The 13,684-nt window shown below is 35.4% G+C and overlaps 1 protein-coding gene across 2 annotated transcripts; it reads left to right on the top strand.

The window, feature by feature from the left end:
- The first annotated feature begins 546 nt into the window (after nt 1-546).
- On the top strand, nt 547-13,666 carry CCT8 (chaperonin containing TCP1 subunit 8). 2 transcript variants are annotated; one of them, XM_081302370.1, is made up of 16 exons: nt 547-704; nt 2,234-2,324; nt 3,710-3,789; nt 5,078-5,227; nt 5,693-5,873; nt 5,983-6,044; nt 7,160-7,297; nt 8,145-8,323; nt 9,195-9,261; nt 9,335-9,422; nt 9,507-9,622; nt 10,186-10,257; nt 10,330-10,494; nt 10,998-11,117; nt 12,990-13,094; nt 13,436-13,666. In XM_081302370.1, the coding sequence occupies exons 1-15, from the start codon at nt 645-647 to the stop codon at nt 13,080-13,082; spliced, it is 1,662 nt and encodes a 553-aa protein (XP_081158496.1). In that variant the 5' UTR covers nt 547-644; the 3' UTR covers nt 13,083-13,094; nt 13,436-13,666. The 2 variants fall into 2 exon arrangements, with proteins under 2 accessions (XP_081158496.1, XP_081158497.1); XM_081302371.1 differs by lacking the exon at nt 12,990-13,094.
- The last annotated feature ends 18 nt before the right edge of the window (nt 13,667-13,684 follow it).

Genomic DNA, 13,684 nt, shown 5'->3' with positions numbered 1-13,684 from the left:
ATCATTTGCTCTGTGGTCTTGGGTATGATATTTACTATTTGTGAGTTTCCGTTTCTCTTCTATAAAATGGAGATGATAATATTAATTTGTAAGCTGGATCATTAACAAAGATACTGTAGGTAAAGCAAAGCACACGGAACCTGGCACCTGTGAGCACTCGACAGGCAGCACACCTTATTAGTGATTTTGATTGGCACCTTCACATTCCCAGTGCCACAGAACTGACACCCATCGATAGTTTTGGGGGGATGAAGACAGGGGCACCGTTTCAGGACTAAGGGCACACCTGTCCTGACACGCTGATGTCTAGGTCTGGAAAATTATAAGTTCAGGAAGTGTGGTTTATTGGTCAGAAACCGCAAACACGCGGCGAATCTGCCCTGGATCTCCCTGCGCATGCGTCAGCCCAAAAGCCCGACCGCTCACGACGCTCGGCAGGATCGTTCGACCTGATCGAGGATCGTCAGGTCGGCTCTGGCTGCTGGAGCTCCTCTAGTTCTCGCGAGGCTTCAAGGCAGGCGGTCGCTGGGGAGAAAGGAGGGACGGGAGGCGGTAGCACGCAGCGTTCCCAGAAGGCTGTGCGTGCCTCCCGCTTCCTCCCCTTCTTCCGATCGAGCGCGTGAACGGGTCTGTGCAGGCTGGCCATGGCGCTCCACGTCCCCAAGGCCCCGGGCTTTGCCCAGATGCTCAAGGAGGGAGCGAAAGTAAGGGGTGGAACGAGAGGGTGAGGTGGGAAAGCTGGCATGGGGTTGCGGTGGCTGTAGAGAAGGAGAAGGGCCTACTAACGGGCCGGGCATGCTACCGCTGGCACAGCGACCGGGGGAGAAGATTCCAGAAAGGGAGGAGTACTCGAGAGACTCGGCCGCCAAACCCCGCGTCTTTTTTATTCTCTCTCTGCTGTCGAGATCCGAGGCAGCAGTATTGAGGAGCCACACAGTCTAGCTGGGCGAGCGTCATGCTGCTCCTACGTTTTCCCCTCCAGTCCAGCTGGACTCTAATATTAGCCTCTCCTCCTCAAAGGGATTTGTAAGAGTGAAGTTGAGGAGATGAAATTGCTTTGGGAACTGTGAGGCCGATTAGCACACAATTCATGGATTACAGGCTGGGGAGGGAGAAGGAGCAGGCGATCCCGACCAGAGGGCATAAGAACAAGAGCCAGCCAGTTCTTGGTTGTCTCTTTCCGAGTGAGAAATTGTGTGGTTAGTAGGACAGTCCAAATGGATTCTGGTCCCAGCTCATTGTAGCCAAGTTGACATAAAACGTGCCTCCCAGCGTCCTGTTTTCCTCATCTCTTTTTTAAATTGAGGAAATTGGAGCAAAAAGTGGTATCTCTGAGTTCCGAGTGCCTTATTTACCTGTGTAGCCCACAGGATAAATGACACTTTGGTCCAAATGCTACTTAGTTTTATGATCTTGAATGTGATTTCAGGAACATAGTTTTTAAAAAAATGTATCTTAACTGCACACTGAAAATATTGTCTTTTGGATTGTCCAAGTTGTCAAATAGTGGTGTGCTTTTTTTTTTTTATCTCCCACGTTTATGTGCTTCATTGAAGAAATAGATTAGTGTGGTTGAATATAAGGTTTTATGGGAGGTGGAGGGAGCTAGGTTCTTGGTTATAGGATGCACTTTGGAGGTAATTTGTATACCAAATAAATGTCAGGGTATGATGTATGTGTTGGGGTTTCTTTTTGAAAATAGTTTTGATTGCTCTAAAAATGTCAGGCTGAAATCTTAGGTTTGAATTTGGTATTGGTAACTCTGAAAAGATAATTTACTTGAAATATTTTATCTCCTTTCTCTAATTGGACTTAGTTTTCCTCCTGTCCTCTTCACTACACAAAAAAAATTAAAAGCCTATGTTTTAATGTGTAAGTAGATCTCTGTAGTCCCTAAAAAGCATACTGCTTTATTCATTTCAAATAATGAGGAAATTGTGTGGAGAATTTTATAAATATCAAGCAACACGTTTTACATGTGTAAATCTTGAATGATTAACTCAACAATCCTGTGAGGTGGATACTATTATTATTGCCTAGATTTACAAGTGAAAAAATTGCCCAAGGTCTTGAAATTAGCCAGAAAGCTGAGATTGGGTGGTTTTATGGGAGGTGGTGTTCAGACTCTGAACACCAAGTATGGAATACTTACACAATACTTGATTTTTATTAAAAGAAAAACAGATATCTTGTGCTGGGAAATTCTTGTTTATTGTCTTATTTTATTTTACAGCATTTTTCAGGATTAGAAGAGGCTGTGTATAGAAACATACAAGCTTGCAAGGAACTTGCACAAACTACACGTACAGCGTATGGACCAAATGGTAATTTCCAAATTCATGTTTTAAAAATAGAGTAATGGAATCCTTTTTATTTTTCTTTCAAACTTGTTCTGAGGATTATATTTACAGTATTGCTTTGAAAGTTTATTTCATTATTCAGTAATACCAGTACATTCTTATTTTGTTTGTTTATTTATTTATTTATTTATTGGTACCAGAAATTGAACTCAGGGGCTCTCCACCGCTGAGCCACATCCCCAGTCCTATTTTTTATTTTATTTAGAGACAGGGTCTCACTGAGTTGCTTAGCTCCTCACCTCTCCATTGCTGAGCCTGGCTTTGAACTTGAGATTCTCCTGTCTCAGCCTCCCAAGCCACTAGGGTTACAGGCGTACGCCACTGCACCTGGCATATTTCTGATTTTTAATCAGCAACTTAGATCTCCAGTAAAATAGCCATCAAAATGTTACTTTTAACATATTGAAAGGATGTAAAAATTACAGCGCTTCCACTTCCCACCCCTTTCCCCCTTTTTTGAGACAGTGTCTCCCTTAGTTGCCCAGGCTGCCCTTGAATTTGTGATCCTCTTGCCTCAACTGGGATTACAGGCCTGTGCCTGGCTCTTGAACCAATAAAGTGACATTATGCTATGTGCACACCTGTAATCCCACCAACTCAGAAGGCTGAGACAAGAAGATTGCAAGTTCAGAGCCAGCCTCAGCAACTTAGCAAGTCCCTAGGCAACTTGAGGAGACTCTGTCTCAAAAAAATTTTTTTTTAATTTTTAATATTTTTTTATTTTTTAGTTCTCGGCGGACACAACATCTTTGTTGGTATGTGGTGCTGAGGATCGAACCCGGGTCGCACGCATGCCAGGCCAGCGCGCTACCGCTTGAGCCACATCCCCAGCCCTCTGTCTCAGAATTTTAAAAAGGGCTAGGAAGATGGCTCAGTAGTTAAGCACCCCTGGGTTCAGTCCCCAGTACCAAAATTCAAATTTAAAAAAAAAAAGTGGAAAGGGGACATAAGATTTTTCTACTCTTGCCTTCACCAGTTGAAATAAAGATGCAGATCTGTGAAATAAGAATTAAAATAAATATAAGTAGATTATTTTGGTTTTTATACATGTTAACATAATTTACATTTATGGAACACTTTTTGCATGCCAAACGTTGTAAACAACATGGAAGTCCACTGTAAGATTTGGCATACTTGCTAAATATTATAGGAAATTAGGGGGAAAAATATGAATGCATAATCAGGGATTATACATGGGCTCTGAGATAGAATGGAATATATATTGATTTTTTTTTACAACACTGTTTTAAGAAGTAAATACAAATTTTGTTTCTTAACTATGTTTTTCTGGGTATTTGGGGAAATATTTGAGTAATGGATTTTTTTCTTTTTTAACTATTATTTTTGAGGAATGAACAAAATGGTCATCAACCACATGGAGAAGTTGTTTGTGACAAATGATGCAGCCACTATTTTAAGAGAGTTAGAAGTAAGTTACGACTTTTTGAAACAACCAAGAAATGTTTTGATGACATCAAAAATTATATTTTATCATAGAAGGAAATTTCTTACTTCAGATTGAATAATAAAGGGCTACTTTTTTCCAACTTGAAATTTTATTATGCAGGTGTATAAACAGCTCTAGGTTTACTGTTTTAAACTCATTTTAAAAATCTATTATGTTATTAATGTTTGGAGGAATTAATTATGATAAGGTACATTTGCTAATAATGTCAAATTGATTTTAGAGTGACAGTGAAATGAATTATTCTATAATATAGAAACAGCTAATGAGTAAAACTTTTTTAGTCAAACAATTTGGCTTTATGAAAATAAAAACAAAAGTAATCCAGACACTAAACACAAATTGGAATTTTGCTTTATTCAGCAACAGTTTTGATGTTATAGCCTATAGAACAAATACTTTTTGCAGGGTTATAAGGAAAGTCTGGCACCTAAATGCATATAGCCATTTCTCTGTAGCTGCCTTGTAATTGAAGGATATGTTCAACTTCAGGAAATTTTCCTGATGGCTAGCCTGTAAAGAACTCAATCTTGTGTTTTAAATGAAACTGCAGATAATTTAACATCTTAACAGTATTTTCAAGAACATATTTAACTCCACAGATTATTTGTGGAAGAACCCATTGTAAGTGTTGATTTTATACACTGTGATGTTCTTGGAAGTTATTAAAGTATAATAAGGATATTATTAGGATAATACCACAATATTAAGTATGTTTTTTATGGTTGTCAATAATTATTACTTGTTTCTATACAAATATCTAAAATTGACTCCTAAGAACAAAATTATGTAAATTTGTTGTAGCCTTTTAAGAAAATTTTTACATTTCTTTTTATAAACCAGAAGTGATAGCCCTTATGGCAGGAACATACAATGAAATTAATATTGAGGCTCTTAACCAAGTCAAGTAAAATGTCTGGTTTTGTTCCTCTGAAGATGTTTTAATGTCTAGATCTAGTGGTTGGAGTTGCTTTATTTTTTAATTTAGCACATAATAATGTGCTGAACCTTATGAGTTGTATGTAATGGATGATGCCCATCAAAAGAAGATGTGTTGTGAAATTGTTTTCATTTGTGTTGATAGACCTAGAGGGACTTGGATTTTCTTGTGACCACACTTTTAATAGCATTTAATGATCAAATGGAATTACCTGGGATAGGGAAATTAAAGTCTATTTAAGAAATGGAAATTGATGATTTTATGTTACTGTAAGGATCAAAAATTTTCACTTGATATTTCTTCTTATACCAGGTACAGCATCCTGCTGCAAAAATGATTGTAATGGCTTCCCATATGCAAGAGCAAGAGGTTGGAGATGGCACAAACTTTGTTCTGGTATTTGCTGGAGCTCTTCTGGAATTAGCTGAAGAACTTCTAAGGATTGGCCTGTCAGTTTCAGAGGCAAGTGCTCATTTTATAACTTATCCCTATTTAATTTTTGTTTGTATATACACTACTGTTTAAAATTTAAGATTGTTATCAAAGGAATAGCTAACATTATTGAGCTCTTTACTCTGTGCCAGGAAATACAGTACAATGTGCTTCACATGCTGTACCATTTTATAATCAGAAGAATCCTGTTAGTCCAATTAAACCCATTTTATTTTAAATGAGGAAAGTGAGACTTAGTTAGAAAAATATTGCACAAGATTCTATACCTCCTAAGTGGAGGAGTTGAAATTCAAATCTGGGTTGTCTCCAAAACCTATTCTCTCTCATAACTAGTAGGCTCTGCCATATATTAGTCTGTAAGTATACTCATTTTATATCAAAAATACCATATTCTTGGGGTTACAAAAAAGAATTACTTTAAGTCATGTGAAAATTATGTTTTTGAAAGAAGTACTTTTGTTCTTTACATTTTAGGTCATAGAAGGTTATGAAATAGCCTGCAGAAAAGCCCATGAGATTCTTCCTGAATTGGTATGTTGTTCTGCAAAAAACCTTAGAGATGTTGATGAAGTGTCATCTCTACTTCGTACCTCCATAATGAGTAAACAGTATGGAAATGAAGCATTTCTAGCCAAGCTTATTGCTCAGGCATGTGGTAAGTACTAGTAAATGAAAGGATTCAAAATTAAAATATCTAATATGACTAATATTTTCTGTTACTTAAAAAAAATTTGTTTTTCCTTTTTGTCTTATTTTCCTAACAGTGTCCATTTTTCCTGATTCTGGCCATTTCAATGTTGATAACATCAGGGTTTGTAAAATTCTGGTAAGTTCAGAAAATTTATTGACATTCTCTAAAAGTTTTTTTTTTTTTTTTTTTTACAAAAAAAATTTGATCCAGACTTATATTTAATCTCATGTTTTAGACACTTAGTGCTTAATTATCTTTTGGGGCATTGTTTTACAACATTTAGTATTAATAGGTTGTAATGTTATCACCAATTAAGTTCAAGTGTATTGACATGTTGTTTCCCTGTTGTCAATTTTCCCTGACATTCTTTTGGATTAAGAATAGTGTACAAAACAAAATACTAATTTCTTTGCCTTCTTTGTACATGCTGGATTATAACAATAAACTTGGATAATTTTGAGTGGGGTGAAATCTGATTTTTGCTTTATATTAATAAAATTCACAATGTAAAGATAACATCAAAACATTGAAATATGTTTTTGATAAAATTTTTTATGTACTTTATAGTAGAAATGGTTTAGCACATTGGTATACTGATTATCGTGGTTGAATTTAGCTTATGTGATATGTATGCTCTCTGTGTATTTGTACATGTGCTATGTGTTTTCTGTCTGGGATGCACCTTGCTCATTAAATTGCAAGACTATTAGAGCATAATCTTTAGCCTCACACATTCCTGTAATATCAGCTACTCAGGAATCTGAGGTAGGAGGATCACAAGTTCAACACAAACCTGGATAACTTAGTGAAAATATCTCAACACTCTCAAAATAAAAAAGGCTGAGGATATAACTCAGTGCTGGAGCACTTAGCACAAGTTCCTGGGTTCAGTTCCCAGTACCACCACCAAGAAGAAGAGCTGATTTTTGTTCTTTATTCAATCTATAGTAGTAATAGCTGTTCCTGGTTTATTGGCACCAAATACTTCGGTGAGTGGATGAATAAATGGTTAGAGCAGTTTTCTACCTTTGGTTCTTAGTACACTGAAGGACAATCTCCCCTTCATAAGTGGCTCATTCCCATGGTGATTCCCACCTTGAGCAGAATGGTCTGCTTTATGCCTGTCATCCCCTTTTATAGCCCTGGGTCTCTGTCTTGGTGTATTGCTTCATTTTAGAAAAGGCTGTATTTGATAACATACAGAGTTAACAGTTTGGCATTAATAATGATCTTGGTATTCAATTTCTTAGGGCTCTGGTATCTATTCTTCTTCAGTATTGCATGGTATGGTTTTTAAGAAGGAAACTGAAGGTGATGTAACATCTGTAAAAGATGCAAAAATAGCAGTATACTCTTGCCCTTTTGATGGCATGATAACAGAAACTAAGGTATGTAAACTTCAAACCTTCTTGAAATTAAAGTGAAAATTTGGGTTACCTTTTCATATTACCATTTTAAGTTTTGATGTAGAATTTGCTTTTAAACTAATAAGTACCTCATAATTACTGAAAATTGCAGGATCACATTTTTTAAGCCAGATTTTATATTCTTTGATATAAAATTCAGTTACTAAAAATTCTAAATTTGAAACATTAGATGGCACCAGGTTGGTTCATAGTCTATCATACAGCTGTTGGCATTTCAGCAAGTAAAATAAGGTGAGCACTCTGTGTGCTCTTTGAAAATAGTTTAAATGTCAACATTTGGTAAAATCTGAAAAAAAATGCTAATATAATTTGAAATTTTTAATTGTTTTTAAAAATATATGTAAAGTTTTAAGTTTGTATTTAGCTGGACTCATCCCTGCTATTCTTGAAATTTAAAGTATTGCTTTTGAAGGGTTTAGCTGGATTAGGGGAGAGGAGTGTCCATTTAGGAATGATCACAAAATTTAGGAAGAGTTTGGGAATCATATCCTTTCTAGTTTTTGTTAGACTGTTTGATTTTCATAAAAGACAAAAAAGGACACCTGTCCAGCATAGCTAAAATTAAAGTATTTCTCCAATTTTTCCACTGAAGTACCTGTTGAGGAGCATACACATCTGTTTTAGGAGTGAAGAGGAAAAAGCTGAGTGTTTATTAATATCATGTATTCTGCTTCATAGTACATGCATGTTTATTTTCATGTTTTCTCCCAAATTCTTAGGTTATTTCTTAAGTTAAATCTCATTCTCTGCATTTGAACACCGAAGTAGTGAGGTGGTTTTAAAGAGAATACTTAACTTGTTTTGCCAGGGAACAGTATTGATAAAGACTGCTGAAGAATTGATGAATTTTAGTAAGGGAGAAGAAAATCTCATGGATGCACAAGTCAAGGCTATTGCTGATACTGGTGCCAATGTCATAGTAACAGGTGGCAAAGTGGCAGACATGGCTCTTCATTATGCAAACAAATACAATATCATGTTGGTGAGGTAAGAGCTGCATTCTGTTAACCAAATTATAAATGATTTTTAGGTGTTGAAACACTGAATAAGTTCAGCAATTCTATGAAGGTAGTTAATAAAGGGAAATAACTTACAAGATCAGATAAATTATTAGATCAAATAGCAAAAGAATTTAGAGGGATATCAATAAGTAGAAGAGGAAACAGAAAAGGCATTCTGGGTAAAAGGAACAGCTTGAGACAATACACAAACCTAGAACTTTGTCAGCCAGAGTGTAGAATAAGGAGGGTGCCTTGTAGTCCATGAACACATCTATAGAGAACACTAGAAAACTTATCCATTCCCATCTACTACCATTCTTAACACCTAATCAACCGTGCAAAGTGAATCACTGTACTCTTCCTTATATGTGCGGTCGTACACAACAAAGCAAAAGTTTTATGTGTACATACATACCAGGTCCCTGGTGTTTTAGAACTATAAACCTCTGATTTCCTAAAGTGCGATGGGAATAGGAAAGGTAGTAGAATGAATTGGACATAATTTTCCCTTGTTCATATATGAATAGACAGTCAGTGAAACTCCACATCATGTACAACCACAAGAATGGGATCCTAATTAGAATTACGTTATACTCCATTTATATATAATATGTCAAAATACACTACTGTCATGTATATCTAATAAATAAATAAAAATATCTCAGCAGAACTGGGTAAGCCAAATATGCAGGAGAGTAGGATTTAATTGTGCTCAAAACACTCAGAGGTAAATAATAGTTTCATGCTAGTTTATACATGACAACTCACATATCCAAAACTTGATGTCTTTTTATATACTATATGGTTGGAATTAAATGTTGTATTAAGGTCTTTTTTTTTTTTTTTTTTTTTTTAAGGCTGAACTCAAAATGGGATCTCAGAAGACTGTGTAAAACAGTTGGTGCTACAGCTCTTCCTAGATTGGTACGTATTTTGAGAAACAATCAAAGATAGTTGCATCTATTTGAATTTTATTATAACAATCTCTTTTTTACAGACTCCTCCTGTCCTTGAAGAAATAGGACATTGTGACAATGTTTACCTCTCAGAAGTTGGAGACACACAGGTGGTTGTTTTTAAGCATGGTATGTAGTAATGGCAAAATATGTTTGTGCAAATGTAAGTTGTTTGTTTTCTTTTACTTAATCTCTAAATATGTTTATTGACAGAAAAAGAAGATGGTGCCATTTCTACCATAGTACTTCGAGGTTCTACAGACAATCTGATGGATGATATAGAAAGGGCAGTAGATGATGGTGTCAATACTTTCAAAGTTCTCACAAGGGTCAGTATTAACAAGAAGCTTCTTTAGTAATCTCTAATGTCTTAAAAACGTAGTTGGTGCTTCTTCAAAATGAGTGGTTTAGCCAGGCATGGTGGTACTTGCCAATAAGCTACTGTGGAGGCTGAGACAGGTGGATTTTTACCAACGATTTACCTTTCAATTGCTGAAGAATACGATAGTTTCTCAAAATGATCATATAAAGGACTTAATAGCAAAGCAAGGCTATTTCTTTACTGTTAAATAGTTCGTGGTTTTTTGTTTTAATGTACTAACTTCAGTTGCTAAAGCATTGTTGTCAGTGCCTAGAATGCAGATAAAAGAGACAGGACTGTCCCCATTCTTCACTTTGGTCTTCCTTTTTCATGTACTAGATACTGCAGAAAGAAAATTTGTCTGATCATTCATTTTTACCAAGTTTATAAGTAGATTTTGAATAACAATGATTGGTTGAAAACTAGTCTGATGGAGTATTAGAATCTGAAAAGATTAGTGAAACTACCTTTTTAATGTTTTGTTTTTGTTTTTGTTTTTTTGTTTTGTCTGGCTTTTTGGACAACTTACAGGATAAACGTCTTGTACCTGGAGGTGGAGCAACAGAAATTGAATTAGCCAAACAAATCACATCATATGGAGAGGTATGGCTTTTACTGTGTAACTTTCTTCTCATTGCTTGAATAAAAAGCAATAATAAACACATTTTGTTTTAGACATGTCCTGGACTTGAGCAGTATGCTATTAAGAAGTTCGCCGAGGCATTTGAAGCTATTCCCCGGGCATTGGCAGAGAACTCTGGAGTTAAGGCCAATGAAGTTATCTCTAAACTTTATGCAGTTCACCAAGAAGGAAATAAAAATGTTGGACTAGACATTGAGGTATTTGATTAAAAAAACATGAACTTAAATTGCTTTGTGAATGCACAACCTAAAAATAGGAGCAGTATGTATAAGGGGAAAATCAGAAATAGTGAACTGATTTATGAACAATTTGTTTTCTTAAAAAATAGTTTTCAGGAGAAGGGAAATAGCATGGATGGTGAAAGGAGACCCTGATCATTATACAAAATACATGTATGTGAGGATGTGAATTTGGTGTCAACATACCTTATATATAATCAGAAATATGATAAATTATTGTATAATGGTGTATTAAGAATTGTAATTTAAAATTTTTAAAAATTAGTTTTCATTTTATCTGATAGAATAAATTTTTAGTTTTCCTTTTACTGATATACTCTTATAGTGTGTATGGAGTAGTATTTACACATGGTTACTTGTCTGGTACTTAGGAGTCACGCCAGGTTTTTGGTTTTTAATGTAAGCACTTTCACTGAAAAGAATTTAAAATGAAAGGATGGAAACTGTTTTGTGTTTGACAGGCTGAAGTTCCTGCTGTAAAGGACATGTTGGAAGCTGGTATTCTAGATACATATCTGGGAAAATATTGGGCTATAAAATTGGCTACTAATGCTGCGGTTACTGTACTTAGAGTGGATCAGGTGAGCAAAAGTGAAACTTTGGTATCTAAAAATGGTAGTTTCAATATGGTTCAACGGTATGTTTTTACAGAACTAGAATATAGCATAGTTCTTTGTTTTCAAAGAAGTGTTTCCTTACCCTCACACCTTAGATGTTCAAATCCCATCCCCCATTTTTAAAATTTTTTCTTCTCCTGTAGTTTTAAATTATACTGAAAATATTGAGTAATCTTAAATCCATTTGCCACAAAATTCTCAAAGTAATTATTAACCAATGAACTATTTATAAATACTTTATAGAAAGTTATATTTGTTAGGGACACAGAACATATACAGTAAGTAAAAAAAATCATGTGAAATTAAACTTGGAAGAAATCCTAGGTGAAAATTAATAGACAACTAGACTTATTTCTAAGCACAGTATGGACCAGTTAATTATTATATAACAAAAGTAAAAAATATATATATATATATTTTTTTTTTTTTTTTTTTTTAAATAAGGACTCTTTCATAACTGGAGAATGAGCAAAAATGGAACTGGGTATCCACTTTCACCTCACTAGAAATAAGTAGAAGGGCTAGGAATGTAGCCCAGCAATAAAACACTTGCCTAACATGGGGAAGGCCCTAGGCTCAGTCCCCAGTACCAAGCAAAAACTGTTTTGTTGTGCCAGATTTGTTAATAAGAGGATTCTGAATCTGCTTATCAGATAGTTTTCAGTAAAGAATATGATTGGTTTTTCAGTCAAGATGAGAGAAGCCTAAAGAATTGTTTATTCTAGAAATGTGTTAAAGGAGAACCCAAAATAGAAGGGGACAGGAGCAGCTTAAGTAGACTAAGATATGTGGTGAAAAGAAATCCTGATATTGGAAGTTCCTTAACTGAGGAACTTCTCTGAATGCCAGGTAAGACTATAAACTTTATCACAAAGAAATTTCCTAAATTTTGATAGTAGGGATGTTATTGGTATGTGCCCTTGGTTTTTGCACTCTGCATATTAAGATATATGAAGAACCCATCCAACTACATTAGCCAAGCTGGGGTTAGAATAATTACCATCTTTAAAAGTTAGTCGTGCTTGATTTTATGCAGTATATATATTCTCGAAAGAGACTTTATTATGAGCAGTAGTTGATGTAATAGGAGCTGGATTGATCTTTTTTCAAATATCTCTTTCAACTCATGCTCAAAGGAAGTATAGTACCCAAATAGATAACATCAACATCGCCTAAGGTCTTGCTAATTCTCAGACCTTACTCCAGACCCACTGAATCAGAAACTCTGAAGGAGTTCGAACATGAAGCTTTAATAAGTTCTCTGTGTAATGGTGATGCCTAATAAAATTTTAGGAACTACTATTATTTTTATGTTGGGGTTCAAACCAAGAGCCACTTGGTTGGCAAGCACCCTCCACACTTAGCCACATCCCCAGCTCCCTTAGGTTTAGACTTCTCATAGAGGCTTCTGAAAACAGGTGTGAAATCTATTGGAGTGGTGGTAAAGATGTTTCATGTTCATGTTGCTTAAAATAGAAGTCAAACCCCTTGATGTTGTACAGGATGATTTCTTCATATAAATTGGGAAAGCAATGCATAATAGTTCAGCTTAATAGTTTATTTTAGCTTCCCCCAAACTTATTTGAGCCTACAGCCACTGCTACCATTTTTGTTTTTTAATAAAATCTTTAGAAATGAAATCGTTATACTGTACTTGGGTAAAATGTTGGTTTAGCACATTTTTTTTAGATAAGCTGAAGAAAGTCTTGTGGCTTATTTTTTAGTTACCAGCGAACTGGTGCTTGGATTTGTTTATGAACAAACACTTGTTACTATTTGTTTCTCATTGGTAGGAGAAAGTTTCATTGTTAAACTTTTATCTATCAACTACTTCAGATTATAATGGCAAAACTGGCAGGTGGACCTAAAGCTCCTAAACCACAAGGAAATTGGGATAAAGATGGTTGGCAAGACGAACCTCATATATAAATAACAAATCAGGTGCCACACTGACTGGTTTATTCCAGGGATGCATGCAAAAACTTTCACGTTTGCTTAAGTTATCAAAGTGCTTGTTTTGGAATGTCCTTTACTAATCTGTGTGGGTTTTTTTTTTTTTTTTTTGCTGTTTTTACCCCAAAAGCAGGAAGCTTTCTCACTGCCGAAAGTTCACTATAATTTCTAACAAGGAAGCTAGAAAACTTTGTGCTGTGGCGTTTCATATGCAATATATATAATTGATTGCTTATATTAAGAGGATTGCTCCATCTTATAATTAGGCCAATAGAAAAGTATTCTTAATTTGTGAAGTTTGAATTTATAAGCACTTTTGTGTTTTACAGATCATCATGGCAAAACCAGCTGGTGGGCCCAAGCCTCCAAGTGGAAAGAAAGACTGGGATGATGACCAAAATGACTGAATAGCCTAATTTTTACTATAGGTGATGGTTGTATTTGAAGTAGTTCACTAGGAATTGCCTAATGGTTTTCTTATTCTCCTTAAATTAAGAAGTGTTTTGTGTTTGTATCCTTGGCTGAATGATAAAATAAATGTGTTTTACTGTAAAAGCCTGTCTGGTGACCAGCTACTG

This window comes from Spermophilus citellus, assembly GCF_964194105.1.
Source record: "Spermophilus citellus genome assembly, chromosome: 7".
NCBI lineage: Eukaryota > Metazoa > Chordata > Mammalia > Rodentia > Sciuridae > Spermophilus > Spermophilus citellus.
The sequence above is the reverse complement of the archived record's forward strand: the minus strand, read 5'-3'. Positions and strand labels throughout refer to the sequence as shown.